Source organism: Zea mays, chromosome 5 (assembly GCF_902167145.1).
Source record: "Zea mays cultivar B73 chromosome 5, Zm-B73-REFERENCE-NAM-5.0, whole genome shotgun sequence".
NCBI classification, from domain to species: domain Eukaryota; kingdom Viridiplantae; phylum Streptophyta; class Magnoliopsida; order Poales; family Poaceae; genus Zea; species Zea mays.
This window is the reverse complement of record NC_050100.1, coordinates 40,340,367-40,364,737: the sequence shown is the minus strand read 5'-3', so window position 1 is coordinate 40,364,737 and position 24,371 is coordinate 40,340,367. Positions and strand designations below refer to the sequence as shown.

At 44.3% G+C, this 24,371-nt stretch overlaps 1 protein-coding gene and 1 pseudogene across 2 annotated transcripts; both read left to right on the top strand.

The window, feature by feature from the left end:
* The first annotated feature begins 857 nt into the window (after positions 1-857).
* LOC103626262 (autophagy-related protein 18a-like) lies at positions 858-1,766 on the top strand (annotated as a pseudogene).
* Positions 1,767-2,184: 418 nt separating this feature from the next.
* Positions 2,185-14,578, top strand: LOC100276927 (CASP-like protein 15). 2 transcript variants are annotated; one of them, XM_008683435.4, is made up of 4 exons: positions 2,185-2,672; positions 10,670-10,726; positions 13,508-13,640; positions 14,056-14,578. In XM_008683435.4, the coding sequence occupies exons 1-4, from the start codon at positions 2,425-2,427 to the stop codon at positions 14,245-14,247; spliced, it is 630 nt and encodes a 209-aa protein (XP_008681657.1). In that variant the 5' UTR covers positions 2,185-2,424; the 3' UTR covers positions 14,248-14,578.
* The last annotated feature ends 9,793 nt before the right edge of the window (positions 14,579-24,371 follow it).

Below are 24,371 nucleotides of genomic sequence, written 5' to 3'. Positions count from 1 at the left end.
CTTGATGGATGGGAATATGAGCAGCAAAAGAAGATGAATTTGCCATAGTTGAGGAGGTGGTGGTGGTGGTGGAGGAATTTGTGGGAGAAGATATTAGAACCTTGTCTCTGTTACCATGTTGAATAGGCGTAATGCCCTGCCTATCATGGTGATGTGCTTCTCTTATATATACCGGTTACATGCATACAAAACTGACAAGCGAAATCACAAGCGAAATCATGGGAAATCATGGGGACGCAACCCACTAGCTAAGGAAAGAATGCATGCAAGCATTCTATGTATAGATGATTTACTTCTATCTTTAACAGGACTTCACCTAGAATTTTTTATATTTTCAAATTCAAAGCTTCAAATTGAATAGATGAATCAGACGCAAATCTGTGTACAAACGATGTGCGATACTGACTGAATCTAGTCGGTTCCAACTGCGGCTCCACACACTGGTTCGATAACGATCGCACAGGCTTCAACACAGGTGGTATCGTCCAACGAAATTTCTATTATCTATACTAACTATTAAGGCATTAGTGTAGACTGTCCCTGCCTCCCCCACTTCACGCGTGCCTCCCTCTCCCTCCCCGCGAAATTCGACGTCAACCTGCATCGCGAAACCTCCGCACACCATCCACGCGTGCCCCCGCCCTGCCCAACTGCTACCTCCGCGAAATCCCAACTGCTATCAGAATTCAGAAAGCGGGCGCGTACAACGTAAATATATGCGTGACGGCAACTCGTACGACACGAAAGGTAGCTGCCTTCCTCGCTACGCCTACCCCACCCTTGGTCCCTACCGCTAACCCTCAGCAGCCGCGTGACACGGTCACTCGTGCAACCCATTCTGCACTTTGGCCCTTCCCATGGCAACGCCCGCCTCCGCGCTGGCCCCACCAAACCCTAACCAGTCTACGGCGACCCGCCGTCGCTGCTGCTACAGCAGCAGCAGGAGGAAGAGGTGCCAGAGTTGGTCCCGGAGACGGTGCCGACGCCCCTCACCACCCCGATCGACCCCACCCCTCCGGCGGCGAGGAGAGCGAGAGCGATGACTCCTCGTCCGTCTGGTCGGCGCCCTCCTCCACGCCCACACCCATCCCCGCCCCGCCCCCGTGGCGCCCTCCCCCGCGGCCAAGGACATCCTCCACATCTCCTTCAACCAGGACTACGGCTGCTTCGCAGCGGGCACCAAGTCGGGCTTCCGCATCTACAACTGCGACCCCTTCCGAGAGATCTTCCGCCGGGACCTCGCCGTCGAGGGCGGAGTCGGCGGCGGGGGAGGGGGTATCGGTGTCGTCGAGATGCTGTTCCGCTGCAACATACTCGCGCTCGTCGGCGGCGGAGATAACCCCCATTACCCTCCCAACAAAGTCATGATCTAGGGCGATCATTCGGGGATCTCTCCTTTCGCTCCCCCGTCCGGGGCGTTCGTCTCCGTCGCGAGCGCATCATCGTGGTGCTCGAGAACAAAATCTTTGTCTACAACTTCGCGGATCTTAAAGCTGTTGCATCAGATCGACACTTTGAGCAACCCCAAGGGCCTCTGCGTCGTGTCACAGCAGCCCGGGTCCATTGTGCTTGTTTGCCCTGGTGCCTAGAAGGGGCAGGTTAGGGTGGAACACTATAAGGCAAGGAAGACCAAGTTTATCAATGCACACACTTCCCGCATCGCGTGCTTTGCGTTGTCGCAGGATGGGAGGCTCATTGCGACTGCTAGCACCAAGGGAACTCTTGTTAGAATCTACAATGCAGCTGAAGGCAATCTCCTGCAGTAAGTAAGCTTTCTTTCACGCGCTCGTAGCTGTATTGTATACATGTACATTCTGTTGGGTGACGTTGCAACTAATAAAAACTGATTTTGTCTAGTATGACGCAATCAAATGTCTTATTATTTTGTTTTGATAAAGAATTAATGATTGTATCATGCCAGACTACCAGCTCACATGTTTGGCTTTCGAGCACACTTTCTCCAGACCCCAAGGAAATATAAGATCCGATTAGATATATGTCGATACTCATCCCAGCGTATTTCCGTTGCAACGCACGGGCACATACCTAGTATAGAAATAAGGATTCTAACCATGATTACACTTACCTAGACAATAAAATATATACATGTTTTTCTGTTTTATATTTTATGGCGAATATAAATGGAAAGGTAGCAAAGTAGGAGCGCTTTGGTAGTAAATAATAACCCATGCTCAAGGGAAAGTGGGAAACGCTCGAAGAGGGGAGAGGAGACAGCGGTCCTATGTCCGTGTGGTCGTGCGGACTGCGGACTTCTCTTCCTCATTCCATCCCCGCTGCCCCATCCGGCCATCCCACAGCGAATCTCCCAAACCCCGGCTCCCTCGATTCCCAATCCCACCCCTGCCACGAAGAGATCAGATGACGGCGAGCTGCTGCTGATCGAGTGCAGTGGAATCGGAGGCGATGCGGGCTAGCCGGCCGGCGGTGCACCCTGTGGAAGCGGCCCCTCCGCCGCCGGCCGCGGCGGCGGAGGGGCCGGAGGCCCAGGTGGAGGGTGCCGCGCACCCGCGCGGGGTGCGGATGAAGGATCCGCCTGGGGCACCAGGGACACCTGCGGGGCTTGGTCTACGCCTTGCGCAGGCCTTCTTCGCAGCCGCTGCGCTCGCCGTCATGGCGTCCACCAACGACTTCCCGTCCGTCTCTGCCTTCAGGTCCAACAAATACCTTTTCTTGTGGATACCATCTTTTTTAAAATCTGAACCGACTTATTTGGGTTCTTTGTATGCCTGGATTAGAAATCGAAGTATTCTGGAGTCTTTCGCGTGAACTTTTAGAGTAGCAGTTGTATTTGCGGTATATTGAAGCTATTTGTGTAGGGGCTAGGCGATAGCGTGATGTGGTTTAGGGTTCTCCTTGTATTAGTCGAGTCGTCTCTTGTATTGGTCTTCTTAAGACCACCCCTTTTTATATAACGGGGCATAGTTCTTCTGCTTAATATATAACGGGGCATAGTTCTCATACGTTTTTGAGAGAAAAAGATGGCGTGATGTGGTCGAGTGAAGTCTATGTGGAGCTTACGTGGGATGACTGGAGAATGCATATTTATGTGTGCAAAAAATAAGTATTCTATAATATAATTATTTTTGAAGGATAGCTAAATCTCACTTCAGCTTATATACTTACCATCTTGATTAGCGGTGTGCCAATGTGGTAGTTGTAATCCCCCTATTGACTAAGAGCAACTCCAAGAGTCTCCTAAAAATTTATTCCTAAAAACTCCTAAAAATTTATTCCTAAAAACTATGTATTGGGGGCTCCACTAAAAAATATTTTGCCAAAATCTTATCTCCACACAGTAGATCCCTAATAATTAACTCCCCAATAGTTTAAGCATTTGACACGTCAGCCGGACATGGACACTGGCGGGGACAACATGCAGCTCCTGCTCAATGCAGCTCCTGCTCAATGCGCTGATGCACGACATGGCTGCCGAGTCTGACTCCTTCTCCGACGACATGGAGGTAGCCTCCTCTGAGTCCTCGTCCTCCGCCTCCTATTGCGGGCTCTCCTGTCCTGGTGCTCAAGCTCCGCCACTCCATATGCAAGCGCCGCCACTCCATATGCAAGCGCTCCCCGAATAAGAACAAGAAGCATCAGCAACAGGTGGCCATGGCCACTGCACCACAACAGTCGTAGCCACATGTGCCCCATCGGAGTTGTGGAGCTGGAGGACCTGGGCGTCGATTATCCTCCAACGTCCGGCATAAGAATCCCAGACGGAAAAAGTGCGCCAAAGATGGAGGAAATAGCACGCTGTAGGAGATTGGGGTGGCAGCTCGTTCACGAATATTTGGGGGAGGTTGAGCTCCATATACATGGCCGTGAAAAAATTGGGAAGAGAAAGGGGAATTGTTGGAGTTGAAGACGTCCGGAGATGACTTTTTACCTTAAAAACACTTTTAAGGTTGATTTCGGTGATTTGTTGAAGTTGCTCTAATGCTGATTTAAATAGCTATTTAGCTAATTTTATCATGTTTAACTCTGATCTATTTAGAACGGTTATATGGTTTTTAATAAAGGGATGATCCAGTGCCAGAGGCTCAGGTTTCTTCGAACCGTGACCTGGTGACTCAGTGAGAGCTCTCACCACTGCATCAGGCCTGCCCTTCATGGTTTTTAATGATGCAATTATTTAATTCCCTGTTAGGGCCTAAGCTACACGGGTGGCCTTCATTTACCGTTTAAATGTTGTTTAAATGAACTAAAATGCTGTTTAGGTGAACATGCTTGCACCTAACAACATGCAAAGATGTAATATGATTTTTGTCAGAAAGTTCACATTTTAATTAGTCGTGAAACTGATGGGTTGCTTCTGTGTTTTTTGTTCTCTCCCCCCCACCCCCACCCCCGACTATCCTGGAGTACAGTGTATGATTATATTAAGAAAATGGGGCAATACAAAGCCACCCACACCATTCAAGTCCTCACGTGGACATTCACACCTATTACAACTGTCAGCTTAACCACAATCTATAATTAACTCGCATTTAGCACAATGGCAAGGAGGTATCAACACCTCATGCCCTGGCCAAACGCCAAAAATATAAATTCTTGCTAGTAAACAACAAGTCTCCTAGCTATATGTGATGCCCCATAAAAAACGCACCTTTTCCAATGGATCCACAAGGTCCAACCACCTAGAACAATCAGAATAATTCTTTCCCACCAATCATTAAAATATTTCTCCTCTGCTAGCGGACTGAGATGCTGCAGGCCTAGTCTACGCAGGAGGTTGAACTAAAATTCGTGAGCAAAGACACAAGAAACCAGAAGGTGTTCAGATTAGTGGTCTCTTCAGCTTGGTCATGCTCAGTGCTTCTCTCTGGGTGTGGGAGCCCTCATCTTTCCAGTCGATCGGGCCATCCAACACCTGTTTCGAGTGACTAACCACATGAAGGAACTACACTTGCCTGGTGCCCAAATCTTCCATATCTCCCATGGTCTAGAACTAATAGTACCCTGGAAAAAATCAGCATATGTGGATTTTGATGAGTATGCCCCATCCCCAGAAAGCTGTCAAAAATGGGAGTCTGATACATTCATGCATCCGGTTGCAGAATCACCTGTCACCTCTGAAGAAAATGTCCCAAGTGCAAGGTATTCAGTGATAACACCTGCTGTCAAAGTACCTTGGATGTCGAAGACCCAGGCATTGCTCAGTGAGGCATAGAAAAAAATCCTCTTGTTTGTTCTTCTCTTGTCACTGAAACAAAACTTGTCATGCAAGATAAGCTATCCACTGGTCATGAATCTACTTGTCAAGCAAAAATAAGGTGCCAGCCCCAGCACCATTGCACACTGGCCATGGAGAAGGAAGTGTGGATAGATTTGTGAACTTGAATATGGAACATAGACCAAGGTCAGCTTGGATCAATTTCTTTTAGCCACAACCATCTCATTGTAAGAGACCAGCTAAGGGTTTGAGCATAGAAATCCCAAGAACCCTGAGTTCTCTAGGGAGGCACACTTAGTTCAGGTGACCAAATAGTGACCACCTTTTGCACCCTTCTTACCCCTCCATGAGGAACCCTTCCTGATTTTATCAGATGCCTTAATGGCCCATGGAGGGAAATCAATGGAGGTGAGCACAAACTTTACCAATATCCTCCAAGCCAATCGGCAAGATGATTAATAGCTGGTTTTGTGTTTACAACCAATATCTATGAATGGTGGTGAGTGTTCATGGATGTGTTGCTCATTGCAAGAACTCGGTCAACATGTTTCCTTCAGTTTGAAAGACTGAGTAGCACATCACCATTTTATTTATAGTGTGTGTATACAGACATACAAACACACAAGATTAGCAGACTAATAAAACAATGACGAATCATGTAATCTATCACTTTTTTTCTAATGGAACGGTTCTCAATCCTTTGGTTTCAACTCTGAGTAGATAACTCATTATTTACAATGTATTAATGCTATCTTGTGCAAGCATTTGGGTGATGGCATGCTGTTTTTTTATTGAATTATATCCACGCTTACCCTTGTGGTAGCCAGGGTAACAATTGCAATTTCTGTTTCATCATGGAACAACAAATTACCCTTCTCTAATCTTGCACCATGGCCTAGATTGCTTCCAACAAATTGCATGGTATGATTTTTAGAATGGTAAGATTGGTCAGTAAGCTAGCTTTCAACCTGTCTTTAAACTTTGTGAACTACATTTTGACTTCTGATTATAACTGGAAGTGAAGACTGTGGTGTCTCATGTGTTGCTCCTTATGCTCATCCATTCTGGATAGTTTCTATTTGCTTCAAAAATATAGAAGAGTTTGACAACATCCCACTACTCACAAGACTAATAGAGCAATGAGGGAATTCTTGTCTCCCTCAAAAACCTTGCCCTGGAACCATAGTTATTAAGGCGGTAAGGCGACCGACCCTCTTTTTACCTTTTAGACAGTAAAGCCTATGGTGAGGCGATGCCTTACTCAAACTCAAATCAACAACAACAACAAAGCCTTTTGTCCCAAGCACGTTGGGGTAGGCTAGAGATGAAACCCCGTATGAAAACCTCAGAGCTCAACCCCCAAAGAAAACAGGGGAAACAAAGGCAAAGGAGAACCGAAAACGACGAAACGGGGGAACACATAAAAGAGATAAAACCCACAAGAACCAGCAAGGTCTAAATGGGCACAAGAAAAGGTCAAACGATTAAGGAGGAAAAGCGGAACTATAAATCAAGGTTCTGGCACGTGAATTGCACACTTCCACCCCTTCCTATCCACGACGAGCTCTTTATCAATATTCCACTCCTTCAGGTCCCTCTTCACTGCCTCTGTCCACGTCAAGGTTGGTTGACCTCTATCTCTCTTCACATTCTCGGGACGCCTAATTATTCCGATATGCACTGGTGCCTCTTCAGGTCTTCGTTGGATATGTCCAAACCATCTCAAACGATGTTGCATAAGCTTCTCCTCAATTGGCGCCACTCCTACTCTCTCTCGTATGTCATCATTCCGGACTCGGTCTCTCCTTGTGTGGCCACATATCCAGCGCAACATACGCATCTCTGCCACACACAGTTGTTGGACATGTCGTCTTTTAGTGGGCCAATATTCTGCTCCATACAACATAGCCGGCCGGATTGCTGTCCTGTAGAATTTGCCTTTTAGTTTGTGTGGCACCCGGGGGTCGCATAAGACACCCGCCGCTTGCCGCCACTTCAACCATCCAGCTTTAATTCTATGACTGACATCCTCATCGATGTCTCCATCCTTCTGAAGCATTGATCCTAAGTAACGAAAAGTGTCTTTCTTGGGTACCACTTGCCCATCAAGACTAACATCGCCATCTTCATACCCCATGGCACTGAAATCACACTTCATATACTCCGTTTTAGACCTACTAAGCCTAAAACCTTTTGCTTCCAGCGTCTGTCTCCACAATTCCAACTTTTGCGAAACACCACTCCTACTCTCCTCAATAAGTACCACATCATCGGCAAAAAGCATACACCACGGTATATCTCCTTGTATGTCCCTTGTGACCTCATCTATCACCAACGCGAAAAGATAAGGGCTCAAAGCCGACCCTTGATGTAGTCCTATGTTAATTGGAAAGTCATCGGTGTCCCCATCACTTGTTCGGACACTTGTCACAACATTAGTGTACATATCTTTAATAAGATTAATGTACTTTGTTGCTACTTTGTGTTTTTCCAAGGCCCACCACATTACACTCCTGGGTACTTTGTCATAAGCCTTCTCCAAGTCTATGAAGACCATATGCAGGTCTTTCTTTTGTTCTCTGAATCTCTCCATAAGTTGTCTTAGTAAGAAAATGGCCTCCATAGTTGATCTCCCGGGCATGAAACCAAACTGATTTTGGGTCACGCTCGTCAGCTTTCGCAGGCGGTGTTCAATGACTCTCTCCCATAGCGTCATTGTATGGCTCATGAGTTTAATTCCACGGTAATTAGTACAACTTTGAACATCTCCTTTGTTCTTGAAGATTGGTACTAATGTACTCCGCCGCCACTCGTCGGGCATTCTGTTTGTCCGAAAGATGGTGTTGAAAAGCTTAGTCAGCCATACTATCGCTATGTCTCCAAGGCATCTCCATACCTCGATAGGGATACCATCAGGGCCCATCGCCTTTCCTACCTTCATCCTTTTTAGCGCCTCCTTAACTTCATATTCTTGTATCCTTCGCACAAAACCCCTGTTGTTGTCATCGAATGGTTCGTCCAATTCTATTGTAGAACTCTCATTCCCTCCATTGAACAATTTGTTGAAGTACTCCTTCCATCTATTCTTGATCTCTTCATTCTTCACTAATAGTTGGTTTGCTTCATCCTTGATGCATTTGACTTGGTTGACATCCCTTGTCTTCCTTTCACGAATCTTGGCCATCCTATAGATATCCTTTTCTCCCTGCTTTGTGTCCAACCGTTGATAAAGGTTGTCAAAGGCTTGACCCCGGGCTCTACTAACCGCTCGCTTTGCAGACTTCTTCGCTATCCTATACTTCTCTATGTTTTGTGCACACTTGTCATGATGTAAGCGTTTGTAGCAATCTTTCTTCTCCTTGATAGCCTTTTGGACATCTTCGTTCCACCACCAAGTGTCTTTAACTTCCCTTCTGTTTCCTTGACTTAGCCCAAACTCTTCTGAAGCTATCTTTCGGATGCACATCGCCATCTTCCTCCACATGATATTTGAGTCTCCCTCTTCTGCCCAAGGGCCCTCCTCGATAACTCTCTCCTTGAAAGTTTGGGCCACATCCCCTTTAAGCTTCCACCACTTTGTTCTAGTGACCTTGTTATGCTTATTCCGTTGTAAACGAATCTTAAAACGGAAGTCAGCTACGACAAGCTTATGTTGGGTTACCACACACTCTCCAGGTATAACCTTGCAATCTAAGCAGGCATGCCTGTCCTCTTTTCTCAAGAGGACGAAATCAATCTGGCTAGTGTGTTGGCCACTACTGAAGGTCACCAGGTGGGATGTCCTCTTCCTAAAGAAAGTGTTTGCTATAAACATGTCATAGGCTAGGGCAAAGTTCAGGATTTCCTCTCCTTCTTGATTCCTAGTCCCAAAGCCGAAGCCTCCATGCACACCCTCGGAACTGGTGCTAGATGTACCCACATGGCCATTGAGATCTCCTCCTATGAAGAGCTTCTCGCCAACTGGCACACTACTAACCATGTCCTCCAGGCCTTCCCAGAACTCCCTCTTTGAGTTCTCATTAAGGCCTACTTGAGGAGCATACGCGCTGATAACATTGAGAACCAAGTCCCCAATGACCAGCTTGACTAGGATGATTCTATCTCCTACCCTCTTAACATCTACTACTCCATCTTTAAGGCTCTTATCGATCAAGACGCCTACTCCATTCTTGTTTGTTGCAGTCCCCGTGTACCACAACTTGAAGCCTGTACCTTCCACTTCCTTCGCCTTCTGTCCTTTCCACTTGGTCTCTTGAACGCATAAAATATTTACTCGTCTCCTCACCGCAACGTCAACTATTTCTCGTAACTTACCTGTTAAGGAACCTACGTTCCAACTACCTACACGGACCCTAGTTGGCTCGACTAACTTCCTTACCCTTCGCACCCGCCGAGGAAGATGCAAAGACCCTTGCTCATTTTCCACTACACCCGGGCGTCGATGTAGCGCGCCACTAAGGATGCGACGACCCGATCCTTGCTCATTTATCACCGGCTCCAGATCAAGAGACGGCGCGTCACTTAAGGGGTGACGGCCCGGCCCTTGCTCATTTAACACCATACCCGGGTTCCGATATGGCGCGTCGCTAAGAGGGTTACGCCCCAACGATTTTCTTTGTGGTTTCATCTCCATAAGATTTGGCTGGTTTTTACGTTGGTTTGCCGGACCTAACACAACCCTCCTTTACCGGGCTTGGGACCGGCTATATTGAAACGACTCAAACTCAAATAGTAATATAAAATGTTAGACTAAATATTGTTTATATATCACATTTGAAGCCGCAAGCAACACCCCCCCCTCGGCAGCTCTCCTTCCTCTGACTCTGTCGAAGCTTGGGGATCTCGCTGGCCGGCCAGGGCTGTGCGCCGCATCTTGCGCGACGTCGCTGCCTCCTCCTCTGTCTCTCGTGTGCCAGGATGCCTTGCATGGCCATGCTCGCTTTAGCGATGCCTTAATAACCTCTTGCCTGGAACCAATCACAGGGTCCTGTATCCGCAGGGACAAGACCATGATTGGCTACAATTTTCTTTGACAACTTTTGTTTTGATAGATCTAGTGTCAGATAAAATCTGGTATTACTGTTGACCATGTTCCTGTCTTGGGCATCCCTTGGAATTCTCACTATATGAAAATAGGTCACAAAGACGTGAAGAGCCTCAAGCCTCAGTGAGAGGCCTTTTTAATGATAGATGTAGTGGAATGTTTTCTAGAATACAATGATCATTACACTAGCCTAATCACCCAAAGAGAAAATTTGATAGTTAAGTGCAAGGGAAAAGGGCCTCTAGTTGAGTTGGTTAGGTGATTCTAGTAGCATCCCCAAGCAGCGCGAATTTCGGGTTGGGTTGAAAATCTTCTTGTCTATCCCACACTAAAGCAAAGTACCGTGGTCGTTCTCATATGGGTTACAGTACTGCTCTGTATGGTGGGGCAGGGATTTGGTGGTTCAGGACTGTAGATGACATTGTTTATAGGGTGGAGTTTGAAATAGAGGATGAGATAGCAGATCTGCTGGAGATGGCCTTAATATGGTACATATAATCATGTATTATATTTGTTTTGCATTTTGAATGTTAACATGTCAATGAAAACAGAAGATAATTTGTGCATGCTTCTTTCTAAGGCATTCAGTGAACTGTTCTCTTGTTACACATTGTTTAATATTATATGGACTCCTTTGGTTATACCATTACAGAATTCGAACACTGACATTAAAATAGCAGTTATATTTATGCTTGAGATTTGAGAAATACATTCCACAGTATATAATATGCATTGGAACATACAATGAAACACTTCAATTTCGTTTATCATTTGTTTTATGTTCTTAACTAGCATAACGATCGGGAATGTCACTGTTAGAAAACTGACCTTTTTCTAATGAATTGTTCAAACCTTAACTGTAGTAGCAAAAGTAAAATTTTCACCCTCTAATCTGAATAGAACCATAAAACAGATACCAATCCAGGTTAATGTGCCAATGCCATGAACCACTCCATTTTAGATTGGTGTGGGATCCCTGTCCCACATAGCAGATTAGCTTATGAATTGGAGTGGTGTGTGATGATTCAAGTTTGTGGGTGTCATGAGAGATTTTGATTTTGTGAATGGTTAGTGGCTAACTATTTAAAATTTGGGTGATATTTGCCAGCATGGCAACAGCACCTTGAAATTAATCCCTTCAGTCACAAATATTTGATATTTTGGACATTGGAAGTCTCCAAAGTCCAAAATGCAACTTCTTCACTACTATTCTTTGTTGTAATATGTTCGCAAAACATAACAAAAGCACAGATTTAGTACTATGAAATTACTCATGGAAACTTGCTCATCTTTTTTCAAATATCAAAACTCTATGCACAAATAGAATATGTGTTGGGGTGAAGGCGTAACGTCCCCCTCGCTTGAAAGGCCCGCGCCCGAGGATTCAAGACTGAAGACCACGAAGGCCTAAAGATTGAGCCACACTGCGAAGTGCTTAGGGGACAACACACGTGCGAAGACTCAGGCGCTACCTTCGCCCGGACAGGCCAGGGTGAAGACCATCAAGGACTCTGGAGATCGAACAATCAGGACTACAAAGACCATGAGTTGTAATCTTCCACATTGTAAAAGGAGGCCCGTGTATAGTCGGCCCATGTCACAGGGTCCCGACCATAGGCCGCCACGCTGGCAGGGCTGATAGAGGGTTGGCCCATGTCTTTAATTGATTACGCTGTAATGACCCGCCATAACCCCCCAAGGGGGAATATTCCGGGGATAACGTAGGTAACTGAGGGTGTAATTGTCTTTGGCGAGGCAAGGCCGACCCTCAGTTACCTATAAATACCCCCGTACTGTACCATTGCGGGGGACGGAAAAAAACACTGTTGCCCTAATACCTTGCGTTTACTGGCATCAAACCGTTCCCTATTCTCCCACCGTTTGAGCTTGGCTGACCACGAGTTAGCAAGTTCCAACAAATATGTACTAGCAAGAACTGAATGGCAATGCACAAACTGAAATTTTCGATTACATACAATCAAAAAGTCACTTATTCGCGACTGAAGCGGCAATTTGTTAATGACTTATATGATAATCATTACTTCAGGGCTGAGTAATGGAAACTCTGCATGTTGGCTCTCACTGTTCTATATTTGTGTTTCTAAGCTTCTAGTTGATCTTCCATAGTTTAAATATCCAATCTGCCATTTGGACAACTATTAAAACTGTTGAAAACTAAGCGTGTGTTTTGTTTAGAGACAAATTGGGATAGGATGGACCCATCCCCGATTTTGGGGATGGAACCTTCCCAATTCTGTGTTTGGTTAGGAGGATAGGTTCATTCCAATTTTTTTGTTTGGTTGGATGAGTGTAGAGGGATAGGATGACATAGATGTTTACCAGTGTTACCAACTGTTATTAGGACCCACCTATCATATTCGGACCCTAGTTATCAATCCTCCTTTACGTATCTTTCTCCCTTTTTCTGTCTTGTCTTCTACACCCGCATCAGATTTGCCTCTGTGTCTTCCCTTGGTCCTGCAGCTTGCACTAGCGCCACCCAGCGACGTCTGCTTAGTGTGGCTTGCGCTAGCGCTACCCAGCACTGCTGCCTATTTCTTTCCCTGCGTCGTAGTGCTGCTCCTTTTTCCTCTCCCCTCTCTTCCCCTACACCCGACTACCCGAGCACTACCTGCCAAGCCATGGATCAGGACAATGAGGTCGGCTAAGACTTCTCAATGTTCCTCATCCGCTACAAGAGTGGCCGATGATCGTGTGCGCTGCCTCAGGGTGGATGTCATCTCAGGTGTCCTCTCCAGGGACATCGCCATGGACGCCTCGTGGCTGTCTCCCAGCAGCATCCTCTGCGTTTCCAGGAAGCTGCCCCTCCTTTTCTGCATCCACGGAGGAGTGCTGAGGAAGAGAGGAAGTCTGGTCATGGAAGAGAAGAGCTGAGCCTATGCGGGACAAAGGAGACGGACGACGACAGCGTCGATGAAGGATGAGGCTGTCCTCTTGAAATAAGTCTGGTCATGGAAGAGAAGACCTGAATATTGGCAGAATATTCCCCTGGGGTGATCCTGTCCTCAGTTGGTTCCACAACCAAACACCAACAAATTGGGGATTATCTCATCCCCGATGGTCCTTCGAACCAAACACACGCTAAGGATCAGATCAGTCCTGGTTCAGCCCTAATACCATTGTATGGGGTCAAAATAGATCCTTAGGAGTAGAGTGGTGATGCCTGCTTTTTTTTGTTAATTAGTGATTTATATGTATTTCTCTATGTATTCGTCTACACAATGAACTGATGGTTTTCTTTTGATCAGCTACCTTGTCGCAGCAGCCATTTTGCAGTGCTTGTGGAGCCTTTTGCTAGCCTTTGTCGACATTTATGCACTTCTTGTCAAGCGATCGTTGAGAAATGCCCGAGCTGTATGTATATTTACTATCGGAGATGGGGTGAGTAATATCATTTCATTCTACCCTGTAAAAAAACTCTGTTTTGTAAAATATATAACACTGTTGTACTTTTTTTCACTCATTTGACTATTCGTCTATTCTATGAATATTTGTACTTGCACAAATAGACAGACATACAAGCCATACTTTTGATGACAGATGTCGTGGTAGTCTTTTCACTTTACTTAATTAGTAATTGATTAAATATTGTTGGTCAAGTTTGTGCAAAAAAAATATGTCATGTATTTAAAAACTTAAAAACGGATGGGTTAATTATCTATAATTTGTTGTACATTGAAGAGTTGTAAACATATCAATAGATGATAAAAGTTATGGTCGTGTAGATTTGTTTCTTGATTAAAGGAATCATCTTCTATGAACTATCTTGTGAATGACCTTTTAAGTTTATTTGTAGATCACAGGTACAATAACCTTGGGCGCGGCATGTGCTTCAGCAGGAATCACTGTTCTCATCGGTAATGATCTCAACATATGTGCAGAGAATCACTGTGCAAGTTTCGAGACCGCCACAGCATTGGCTTTTATAAGCTGGTTTGCGCTGGCGCCATCCTGTATCTTGAATTTCTGGTCGATGGCCTCCAGATGATAAATATAGGATGTTATAAAACATAGTATTTTTGAATGGTTTCTGGACAAGGTCGCTGCTTATGGTAGCAGCAAAGCAACGCGGTGCCGTAAAGCTAATTGTAATACCCAGAAATTGTTGAATGGCTGTGGAATGTAGCACGTGGTCGAATTGTCTGTACAAAATACGGAGAGGCCTTCTTTGGATCTGAAAAAGGCTTCTGAATCTTGCCAGTCCTTCCTTTTTACGTTAACATGTTTCTCCTGTGTGGTTTGTTGTATTGTACGATGGCATGCCTAAATGGCTCGAGATGATTGTTTTTATGAGTTGTTGGTATCACGCATATAAGTTTATTTAACCCTTGTAATTGCTTGTCCATTTCATCCCTTCACTTATAAAATTAGACATTTCACCTTTGAAGTATTGAAAGACATCTATATCACTTGTGGCAGTTTCAAGAATCTCTAAAAGCGAAGGGGCATCTAGCTCCGGGGGGTTTTAGTAGTACTTCTCAGGTTCTAGATTTGACTTCCTGTTGGAGTGAATTTTAGACTGTGCTTAAAATTATCATCTCGTCTGTTTTATGTCAAAGCATATGTGTAAGACTTTCGGGGCCTTGATCATTGTTCCCCTGTCGTCAATGGCGAAGTTGAAACTTCCAAAACGGGTGGTCGTTCCTAGGGCCCAAACTATGTCATTGGTGTTGCTGGGCATCCCGAGCCTGGAGAGTTCATCGAGAACGCGCAAGGCCCTATCCGACGCTCCAACTATCGGTGTTTCAAACATAGCTTCGACAAGTAAATTTGTTTGTGTGCGTTCTAGGTTCTGGATGGTGTGCTAAGAGGGTGCGAGGTTTATACTGGTTTGGACAGAACATCTATATATCTAGTCTTTGGTGGCTTGGCATCGTTGTTGCTCAATGCTCATAGTAGAGATTACAAGTGGGCGAGAGAAGGAAGAAGAGCTCCCAAGTCTCTTTTGTGTGGCTAAACATAAGGACTACGAGATTAAAGCTCTCTACTAAGCTTTAGGCGGTGGTTAGCTCCTTGCCTCCTGCCTCTTGGTCCTCTAGGTGTTCTGGTTCGTTTGTCCCTTGTGTGTTGTGTCTCTCGTGTGGCCTCTGTTGTGTCCATCTTTGACCCTCCCTTTTTATAGACCAAGGCGAGGGTCGGCTGCCAGCTCCTCTTAGAAGGAGCTACCGGGCCATGGTAAAACAAGGTGTTCTACCCTCGTAAATCATGATTGTCGCCTTGCACCCTGGTCGTTTAGGCTTCCATGGCTGTGTCATTTATGGCAGGCGGTATGGGCAGCGTGGTGCCATTTTTACTGCCTCTACGCCACACCGACCCGGGCCTTTGTAGCCTAGGACTCGACGTGGCTTGTCGTATTGTAGGTCCTGTTGCTAGCCTACACACTTAGGCCTAGGATTAATAGGTCATGAGTGCACCGCACGTCGAGGGGCTCATAGGTCATGAGTGCACCGCAGGCTAAGGGGCTCATAGGTCATTAGTGGGAGGCGGACCGGCTCTCCTACTGTGGCTCGGTGCCAGGCATAGTTAATGCGATCGGTCATTTATGGCTGGTAATTCTTGGGCCAAGCGAGGAATCCACTCGAGTGGCTTCCTCTCTGTTCGTCTGGCGCCCCTTTCTATCTCTGCCTTGCCCGACTCCGGGCTCGGTGCCTCAGGGTTTATCAGGTGGCAGGTGCTTCCAGGTTAGACGGTTCCCTTATCCTCCTGCTGACTAGTGGACCTTGGTAACCCGGAGACCTTTTCCCCAATACTTTCTCTGATTGGTGGGCCCGTGGATCTTTTCCTCGACACTGTTGTTTCTGATAGGGATGCTAAGTTGTTTAGCCATTTTTAGGGAATTTTTTGGTTTCAATTGGGGACAAAATTGCTATTTTCTACACTTGTCATTCCTAAACTGATGGGCAAACATAGGTTGTTAATCGCACTTTATCTACTATGTTGCTAGCTATTTTGAAAGATAATTTGAGGTTGTGGGAGGAATGTTTGCCACATATTGAGTTTGCTTATAATAGGTCCATTCATTTCACAACCAAGCTTAGTTCGTTTATGATAATGTATGGGTTTAATCGTCGTGCTCCAATTGATTTACTACCTTCACCACCTTTTGAAATTTTGAACTTGGATGCTACACACTGATCTAAATTTATTCATAAGTTGCATGAAACAACTAAGTTGCAAATTGAAAAGTATCGCATTGCTGCCAATAAAGTTGGGAAGTAAAATTGGTACCTAGTGATTTGTTATGGGTACAATTGATAAAATATAGGTTCCTTGATTTGAGAAAGTCTAAACTCATGACACCTTACAAAGTTCTTGCTATGATAATGCATATACACTTGAGTTGCCTCCCGAATTTGGCGTTAGTCCCACTTTTAACATTTCATATTTAAAGCCATATGTGGGTGAGGAAGATGAGCTTGAGTTAAGGACGACTCCAATTCAAGAGGGGGAGGATGATAAGGACAACACTCCTATAAATACAATGCATGGACCAATAACACAAGCACGTGCACGATGGTTGATTCTCCATGTTCGTTCTAACTTAGTCAATTGTGTTTTAGAGCTTACGCTTGGGGCCATGCATGTTTTGATGATTAGGAACCTTAGAGAGGACAAACAAGGACCTGGGAAAGGCCAATGTGTCAAGTGGGAGAAGCTAGGGAGTCCACAACAAGATTGAGTTGAAGTCAACCTAGACTGTGATTCCACCTCGGGGTCCAGGTCTAGCTTGCACTAAAATGGATACTAGGATGCATACCGACTCTATTTGTGTCATTCTTTATATGGATGGAAAGCTAAGGGGATAATCTTTCCAACCCAACTAGTCTCGACTTAAAATCCTTTCGGAGTCAATGGGAATCGTCAAAATTAGTCAGCGTCTAGATTCTGTTCCGGTGCTATGACATCGTCCTTTGGGCTGTTGGCCCGTGTATCATGTTGGAGGCCATTAGGGGCATGTCTTGGATTCTTGCATGCCCCTAAACCCTATTTTATTAGTAGCCACCACCACCATTAGGGTTGGCTTTTGATTAGATTCATTATGTCATCGAACAGTGTCGCCATTCATTGGTTTGTGAGACCCCACCTCGTGATCAATATTATTTGTTCTTGCTTGTGTTCTTGATTGCACTTGGAGGGATAAGCCTTCTTGGCGAGGTCATTCATGTGCCATGGGTGATAACCAACGGAGCAGTGGTGTAGTGATTGTGAGGAGCCATTCGCCCGAAGCTTTGGATAATCAACGTCGAGATATCCACCCAATCAAGTTATCCCACCTCAGGGAAGATCAGGCATCATATTCTATCACAAACACTCCAAAAATGCAAATGACCCAACCTTATTTCTCATATAAGTTTAAAGAGAAATGGAGCAATGATACTTGGTAATACATATTGGAGTTTGTTAGGCTAGAACTATTTACTTAACAATAAATTCTAGAATAAATCTCAAATGTACATTCATGAATTTGACTTTATTGTGTAAGAAAAGTTTGGAACTGAATCCATCAGTGGAGATCATAATCGAGTCATTTTCTAACTTTGCCTTGCATGACCAGTTTGGAATTGAATCCATTAGATCTAGAGACCGTAACCAAGTCAGTTTTAGTTGCCTATCCTTTTGCACGTGGTTATCTAGTTCCCCTATATAATAGAGAGGATATTCTCATAGAAAAATGAGAAATAACCAAACTACTACGGGTTATGGTTTTAGACAAGGGAGTCTTCGATGCAGCGTGATCTCAAGTTCATCTATCCTCGACGTCGACATGATGATAATAATGAAAAGAGTTGTCTCTGAAACCACGCTCCACTGAAGAACATGCACGAGTTGGAGCGAATTAGGTTTTTGGGTAGCAATCACATGACGTCTCATTGAGTTGACCTACACTGCGACGTCTATAGACTTCAACAATATTGCAAACTCATCTTCGATCAGGCTTGAGCAATCTCCGCTATGAGTAATGATGAGTTCATCACTCTTATTTCTACTAGATACGTTCAAAATAGATTTAATCTACTACATGCACATGTTTTATTTGCTATGTGGGGTTTATCCATTGTTTATGTAGTGAATGGTTGATGAATTAATTTAATCTTAAAAATGGACAATTAACCAACAACCCAGTAACTTGTTAAGCACTTTAAAATGGGTAATAGTTTTGCTGATGCGATGAAATCTAAGAAGCTTGGTGGATTGGACTTTGAGAGATGATCCACAAAACTTGATTTATGGCTCACTCCTATGGACAAATCTTAGGTTGTGAAGCTTTGTAAATGTCCTCTAACCATTGAAAAATAGGTGGAGTTCGACAAGGATAATGTGATAGCAGCAGGCCACATCTTAAGTGTGTTATTTGACAAACTCTATGATGTGTAAATGAACATAAAGAGGCTCTTATAGTCTATTGAGCATATGTATGATGCCTCTAATGTTGGACATGAGTTGTATATCATTAAGCGTTATCATGACTACAAGATCATTTGTGACTGCTCTGTGGTTGAGCAATCTCATGAGATACATATTATTGTTGGTGAGCTCTAGCAACCTGGATGCATCTTGCCTAATGCATTTATGATAGGGGAATCATTGCTAAATTACCTCTAACTTAGAGGAATTTCGACATGGCCTTGAAACATAGGAGGGAAAACATATCTTTTGAGAATGTGTTAGCCTCTCTTGATGTTGAAGAAATGACTCAAGCAAAGGATGGTGCATCCAAGGCATATGAGGCACATTCCAATACTAAGAGCATACACCATTCTAGAAGAAAAAGGAAAAGCCAAACATCATACAGACTACAAACTTTAAGGAGACAAACATGAAAAAAAATTGTCTCCTATGTCTATGGAAATACTAGGCACTTCACCAAGAAATGCCATGATAGGAATGGCAACAAAAAGAGTATGCAAGGGTATGATAATTTTTTCAACATGGTTGTGAGCGATGCTAGAGAAACATGGTATGATAATACTTATACTGTTGTTTTGGCATGTCAATCTACTAAATAGTAGGTTGATACAAGACCTAACATTCATGTTTGTGCTAATTTATCTCTACTTTCTTCTTACCAGCCACAAAATTGTGCCTCTATCTTGATGGGGAATGACTCACATGCTTCTGTTCATGGTGTTGATACGGTCGAGCTAGAGATTACTTCGGGGAACATCGTGCAACAACAAAACATGCAGCATGCACCAACAATAAACAAGAACCTTGTTAGTGGTTCTTTGCTTTTTCAAGATGGTTTACGTTGGTTTTTGAGTTTGATAAAGTAATAATGTCTCAATTTATACTATTTGTTGATAAAGGCTATAAACATATAGGCTTGTCCCACGTTTTCTTTCAGTTTTTAATAATTTAGTTGTAAACCATGCTGATCATTTGGGTAATAATAACGAGCTTAATGCGTGGCACTCTCATTTTTCATGTTAATTATCAAAGCATCTCTAAGCTATCTACTATGTGTTTAATTCCTAAACTGTTTATGGTCAAAGGTTCGAAGAGCTTGTGTGCAAGCTAAGCAACTAAGAAAACCTCACTTTGGTGTGGAGGAAAAGGATTCGAGACTTTTAGAACTCATACATTTTGATCTTTATGAAATGAATGGAGTATTGAATAAAGGAGGAAAGAAGTACATGGTAACTTCTATTGATGATGCCACTAGATATTATCACGTGTACTTACTCAAAACAAAAGATGAAGCATTACATTACTTTAGAATCAATAAGACTGAGTTCGAGAATCAATTAGGTAAGAGAATTTAAAAGCTTAAAGTCAGATCGAGGTGGAGATTCACATGGGGTTGCTGAAAGTCGCCTGGAGGGGGGTGAATAGGCAAATCTGAAATTTATAAACTTTAAGCATGATCTACAAGACGGGTTAGCGTTAGAAATAAAGGCGAGTACGAAAGAGAGGGCGAAAACAAATCAACCAAAGAAATAGAACAGATGACACGGTGATTTGTTTTACCGAGGTTCGGTTCTTGCAAACCTACTCCCCGTTGAGGTGGTCACAAAGACCTGGTCTCTTTCAACCCTTTCCCTCTCTCAAACGGTCACCTAGATCGAGTGAGCTTTTCTCCTTAATCAACGGGTCACTTAGACCCCTTATAAGGACCACCACAACTTGGTGTCTCTTGCTTGATTATAAGTTGCTTGAGAACAAGAATGGAGGAAGAAGAAAAGCAATCCAAGCGACAAGAACTCAAATGAACACAAATATCTCTCTCTCACTAGTCATTAATTGTTTGGAGTGATTCCGGACTTGGGAGAGGATTTGATCTCTTGTTTTGTGTCTTGGAGTGAAGTCTAGAGCTCTTGTAATGAATGCAATGGCTGAAAACTTGGATACCTTGAAGTGTGGTGGTTGGGGGATATTTATAGCCCCAACCACCAAAATGGCCGTTGGGGAGGCTGTCTGTCGATGGGCGCATCGGACAGTCCGGTGCGCCAGCCACGTCACCCAACCGTTAGGGTTCGACCATTGGAGCTCTGACAGCTGGGACCACCGGACAGTCCGGTGGTGCATGGGACAGTCTCTGATCACTGTCCGGTGCGCCTTCTGGCGCCTGCTCTGCCTCTATGCGAACTGTCCGCGCACTGTAGCTGTGTCAGTCGACCGTTGAACTCGACCGTTGCGCTGGCGACCGTTGCTCCGCTTGGCACACCGGACAGTTCGGTGCTACACCGGACAATCCAGTGAATTATAGTGGAGTGGCTCTCCAAAAACCCGAAGCTGAGCAGTTTAGAGTTGATCTCCCTGGTGCATCGGACACTGTCCGGTGGCACACCGGACAGTCCGGTGCGCCAGACCAGGGCAGCCTTCGGTTGGTTTTGCTCCTTTCTTTTTGAACCCTATCTTGGACTTTTTATTGGTTTGTGTTGAACCTTTGGCACCTGTAGAACTTATAATCTAGAGCAAACTAGTTAGTCCAATTGTTTGTGTTGGGCAATTCAACCACCAAAATCATATATGAAAAGGTTTGACCCTATTTCCCTTTCAGTTGCTAAAAGGAAGATTCACATTATTACTGACCTACTTAATGCTATGCTGGATAATATGGGTTTATCTAAGGCATGGTCGAGGGAGGCTATTCTAATGGTGAATCATGTATTAAATAGAGTTCCTATGAAGAATAGTGAGAAAACTATATGAAGGGTGGAAGTGGAGAAAATAATCTCTTTCATATTTGTGTACATGGGGTTGTTTTGTGAAAGGCATATAACAAAAATAAAAAACACAAACTTGGAAAAAAAAATTTGACCGTGTTTTTCTAGGTTATGCTTATCCTAACGTCACCTATATATTTCTAGTTGTCAAATCTAAATCACTTTATGTGCTTGTTGATACAATAATTAAATCTAGAGATGCTACACTTTTAAGAATATATTTCCTATGAAAGATACACATAATACTTCAAATCAAGAAAATGAGTCACCTTATTCCAATCTATTCTAAAGAGGTTGAGAACGATCAAACAACTTTAAAAAGAGAAAGAGATAAATGATTCCAAACTCCTTTAGTGATGATTTCACTGTATACCTCGTGGATGATACACCCAAGTCTATTCTAAAAGCATATGCATCTCCTAATGAATACAATTGGAAAGAAGTGGTCCATAGTGAGATGGAGTCCATCATGATTAACATAACTTGGGAAATTGTAGATCGCCCATTTGGTTGCAAACCAGTTGGGTTCAAGTGGGTCTTCAAGAAAAAGCTCAGCATGATGGTACTATTAACAAGTATAAGGCTAGGCATGTGGCTACGGGGTATACACAAAAAAGCAAAGACTTCTTTGATACATACTTACCAGTTTGTAGAATGACTATTGTTGGGGCCTACTCTGCCGAACGTCCTCATTTAACCGTCACTAATGTTGATGAACGAAGATAGATTGCGAACAAAGTTTTGTCAAGAAAAGGCGAATTAGCATATAAAGAAGCTTCATCTGCTACACGAAGGCAGTGAAGGTGTAGACCAAAGTCGATAACCATGACATGAAGAAAGCTTCGAATGCAAAGTAACGAGGGAGAAGAAATCTAAGCATTGTACAACAAGAACGAAAGAGAAAAGATAGGAATGTCCTTACTCTATCTATAAATCATGTGTGTAAAGTTTATTAGCGTTCTTGTAATTTCATACAAAGCTATACCTCTCTCCTATAAATAGGTGAATAGTGCCCTGCATAAAGTCACCATTTGAAGGGCCATAGCTTCATGTTGCTTAGCCTTCGAAGAACCTCTGTGCCACCTTACACTAAGGAGCCAAAGGTATGTTTGTGAACTTATTTGATATAAAAGAAGATGGAATGTGAAGGAAACATGTGACGCCTAAGAGGGGGGTGAATTGGGACTTATAGAACTTTCTCTAAACTAGGCCACAAATAAATCCCTAGAGCAAAACCTATGCAAATAATCAAACTAGAATGTGCAAACTAGATTTTGTCTATGTGTTGCTATCTCTACCGCAATAGCTAAGTTTCAATCCTAAACATTATAAGTATAAAGACAAGATTGAAACTTAAATGTTTAATATAAATGTGGAAGCTAAAGAGCAAGGTAGAGATGCAAACTCTCGTGGATGATGCCGGTATTTTTACCGAGGTATCCGAAACCACGTAAGGTCCTAACTAATTCTCGTTGGTGCCCCTACACAAAGGGAAGCCCACACGAGGGCCAAGCGCCAGGGTCGAGTAACTCCGTAGAGAGCCGCGGCCTCCTCCACGCTCAAGTGGTGCTCCATTTCTAGCTCCTCTCGGACGCTCCCGGCCGTCTCCACTATCGAGCTTCCAGCTGAAAACGTCGTGGGCCTCGTTCCCTCCGGTACACGGTGGCGGCCGTGACACAAACGCGGTTGTCACGGTTCTCGCAAGACTCTCGCCCCACTCTGTACAATTACAATGGCTCGCGCAAGAGCCGAGGGGTTGGTGGTTTGTCTAAACTCACTCAACTAACTAGGATTCACCTAGAGCAAGCGCTAAAGCGGCCTAACTAACCTAAGCACTTTGCAAAGCACCTACGCTAATCACCGAGTGATTCTATTAAGCACTTGGGTGTATGAGCACATGGAAATGTCAACTATATGCCTTGGTATGTTGCTTGGGCACACACACCTTGAAATGGCCGGTTAGGGGTGTATTTATAGCCCCCAACACAAAACTAGTAGTTGGAGAAAAGTTGCTGCTCTCTGCGGTACACTGGACAGTACGGTGGTGCACCAGACAGTCCGGTGTCCCTGTCCGGTGCGCCTAGCCGTTGATCTGACACCGCAAGTGACCATTGGCGCTGCAGGCTTTTCACACCGAACAGTCCGCGTATCACACCGGACAGTCCGGTTCCTTCTCTCCACCAGTGCCACCTAGAACTAGCCGTTGGGTTACAGTTCCCTGGTGCACCAGACAGTCCGGTGTGTGGCACCGGACAGTCTGGTGCTCTAGACCAGACAGTCCGCCTATGGCAAAAGTTGTCTTTATTTCTTGGACTTTGCTTGATCTTCATAATGTCTTCTTTTGAGGTGTTTCTTTCCTAAATGCCTTGGTCCAAGTAACTTTAGCATCCTGTGAACTACAAACACAAACACTAGCAAACACATTAGTCCACATGTTATGTTGATCATCAAACACCAAAACCTATTGAGCCAAATGAACTGGGGTCCATTTTCCTTACAGAATGAAAATGCTCAGGCATGTGAGATGAGTTTCTAACTCTGTTGTTTATTGTCAATTCATTCCATATTGTCCCGTTCGTATCTCCGTTTTGAAGAACTTCGTCCTTCGTGCTAACACTTCGAAGAAGTGTCAAAAACAAAGACAAAGGTTTACATATTTAACTTGTGTTGCCTTGGGTTTCGATACCTTTAGGGGATTGAAATCAAGTATTCAAGATTAGCACCCACCTCTGGTGATTCCATGACCACAACTACATACATCATGCCGCCGAAGAAGGCAGCGACAACTATTTCTGTCCTCAGGACCTTGGACACCAACCAAGGGGATGAGCTTCTCCTTAGGGAGGGAAGAAACAAAAAGAGAAAGGCCGTCAACCCGGAGCCACAAGATGAGTAACTCGAAGAAGAGATCAATAACCTCAAAGCAATCCACCAGCAGATAGAG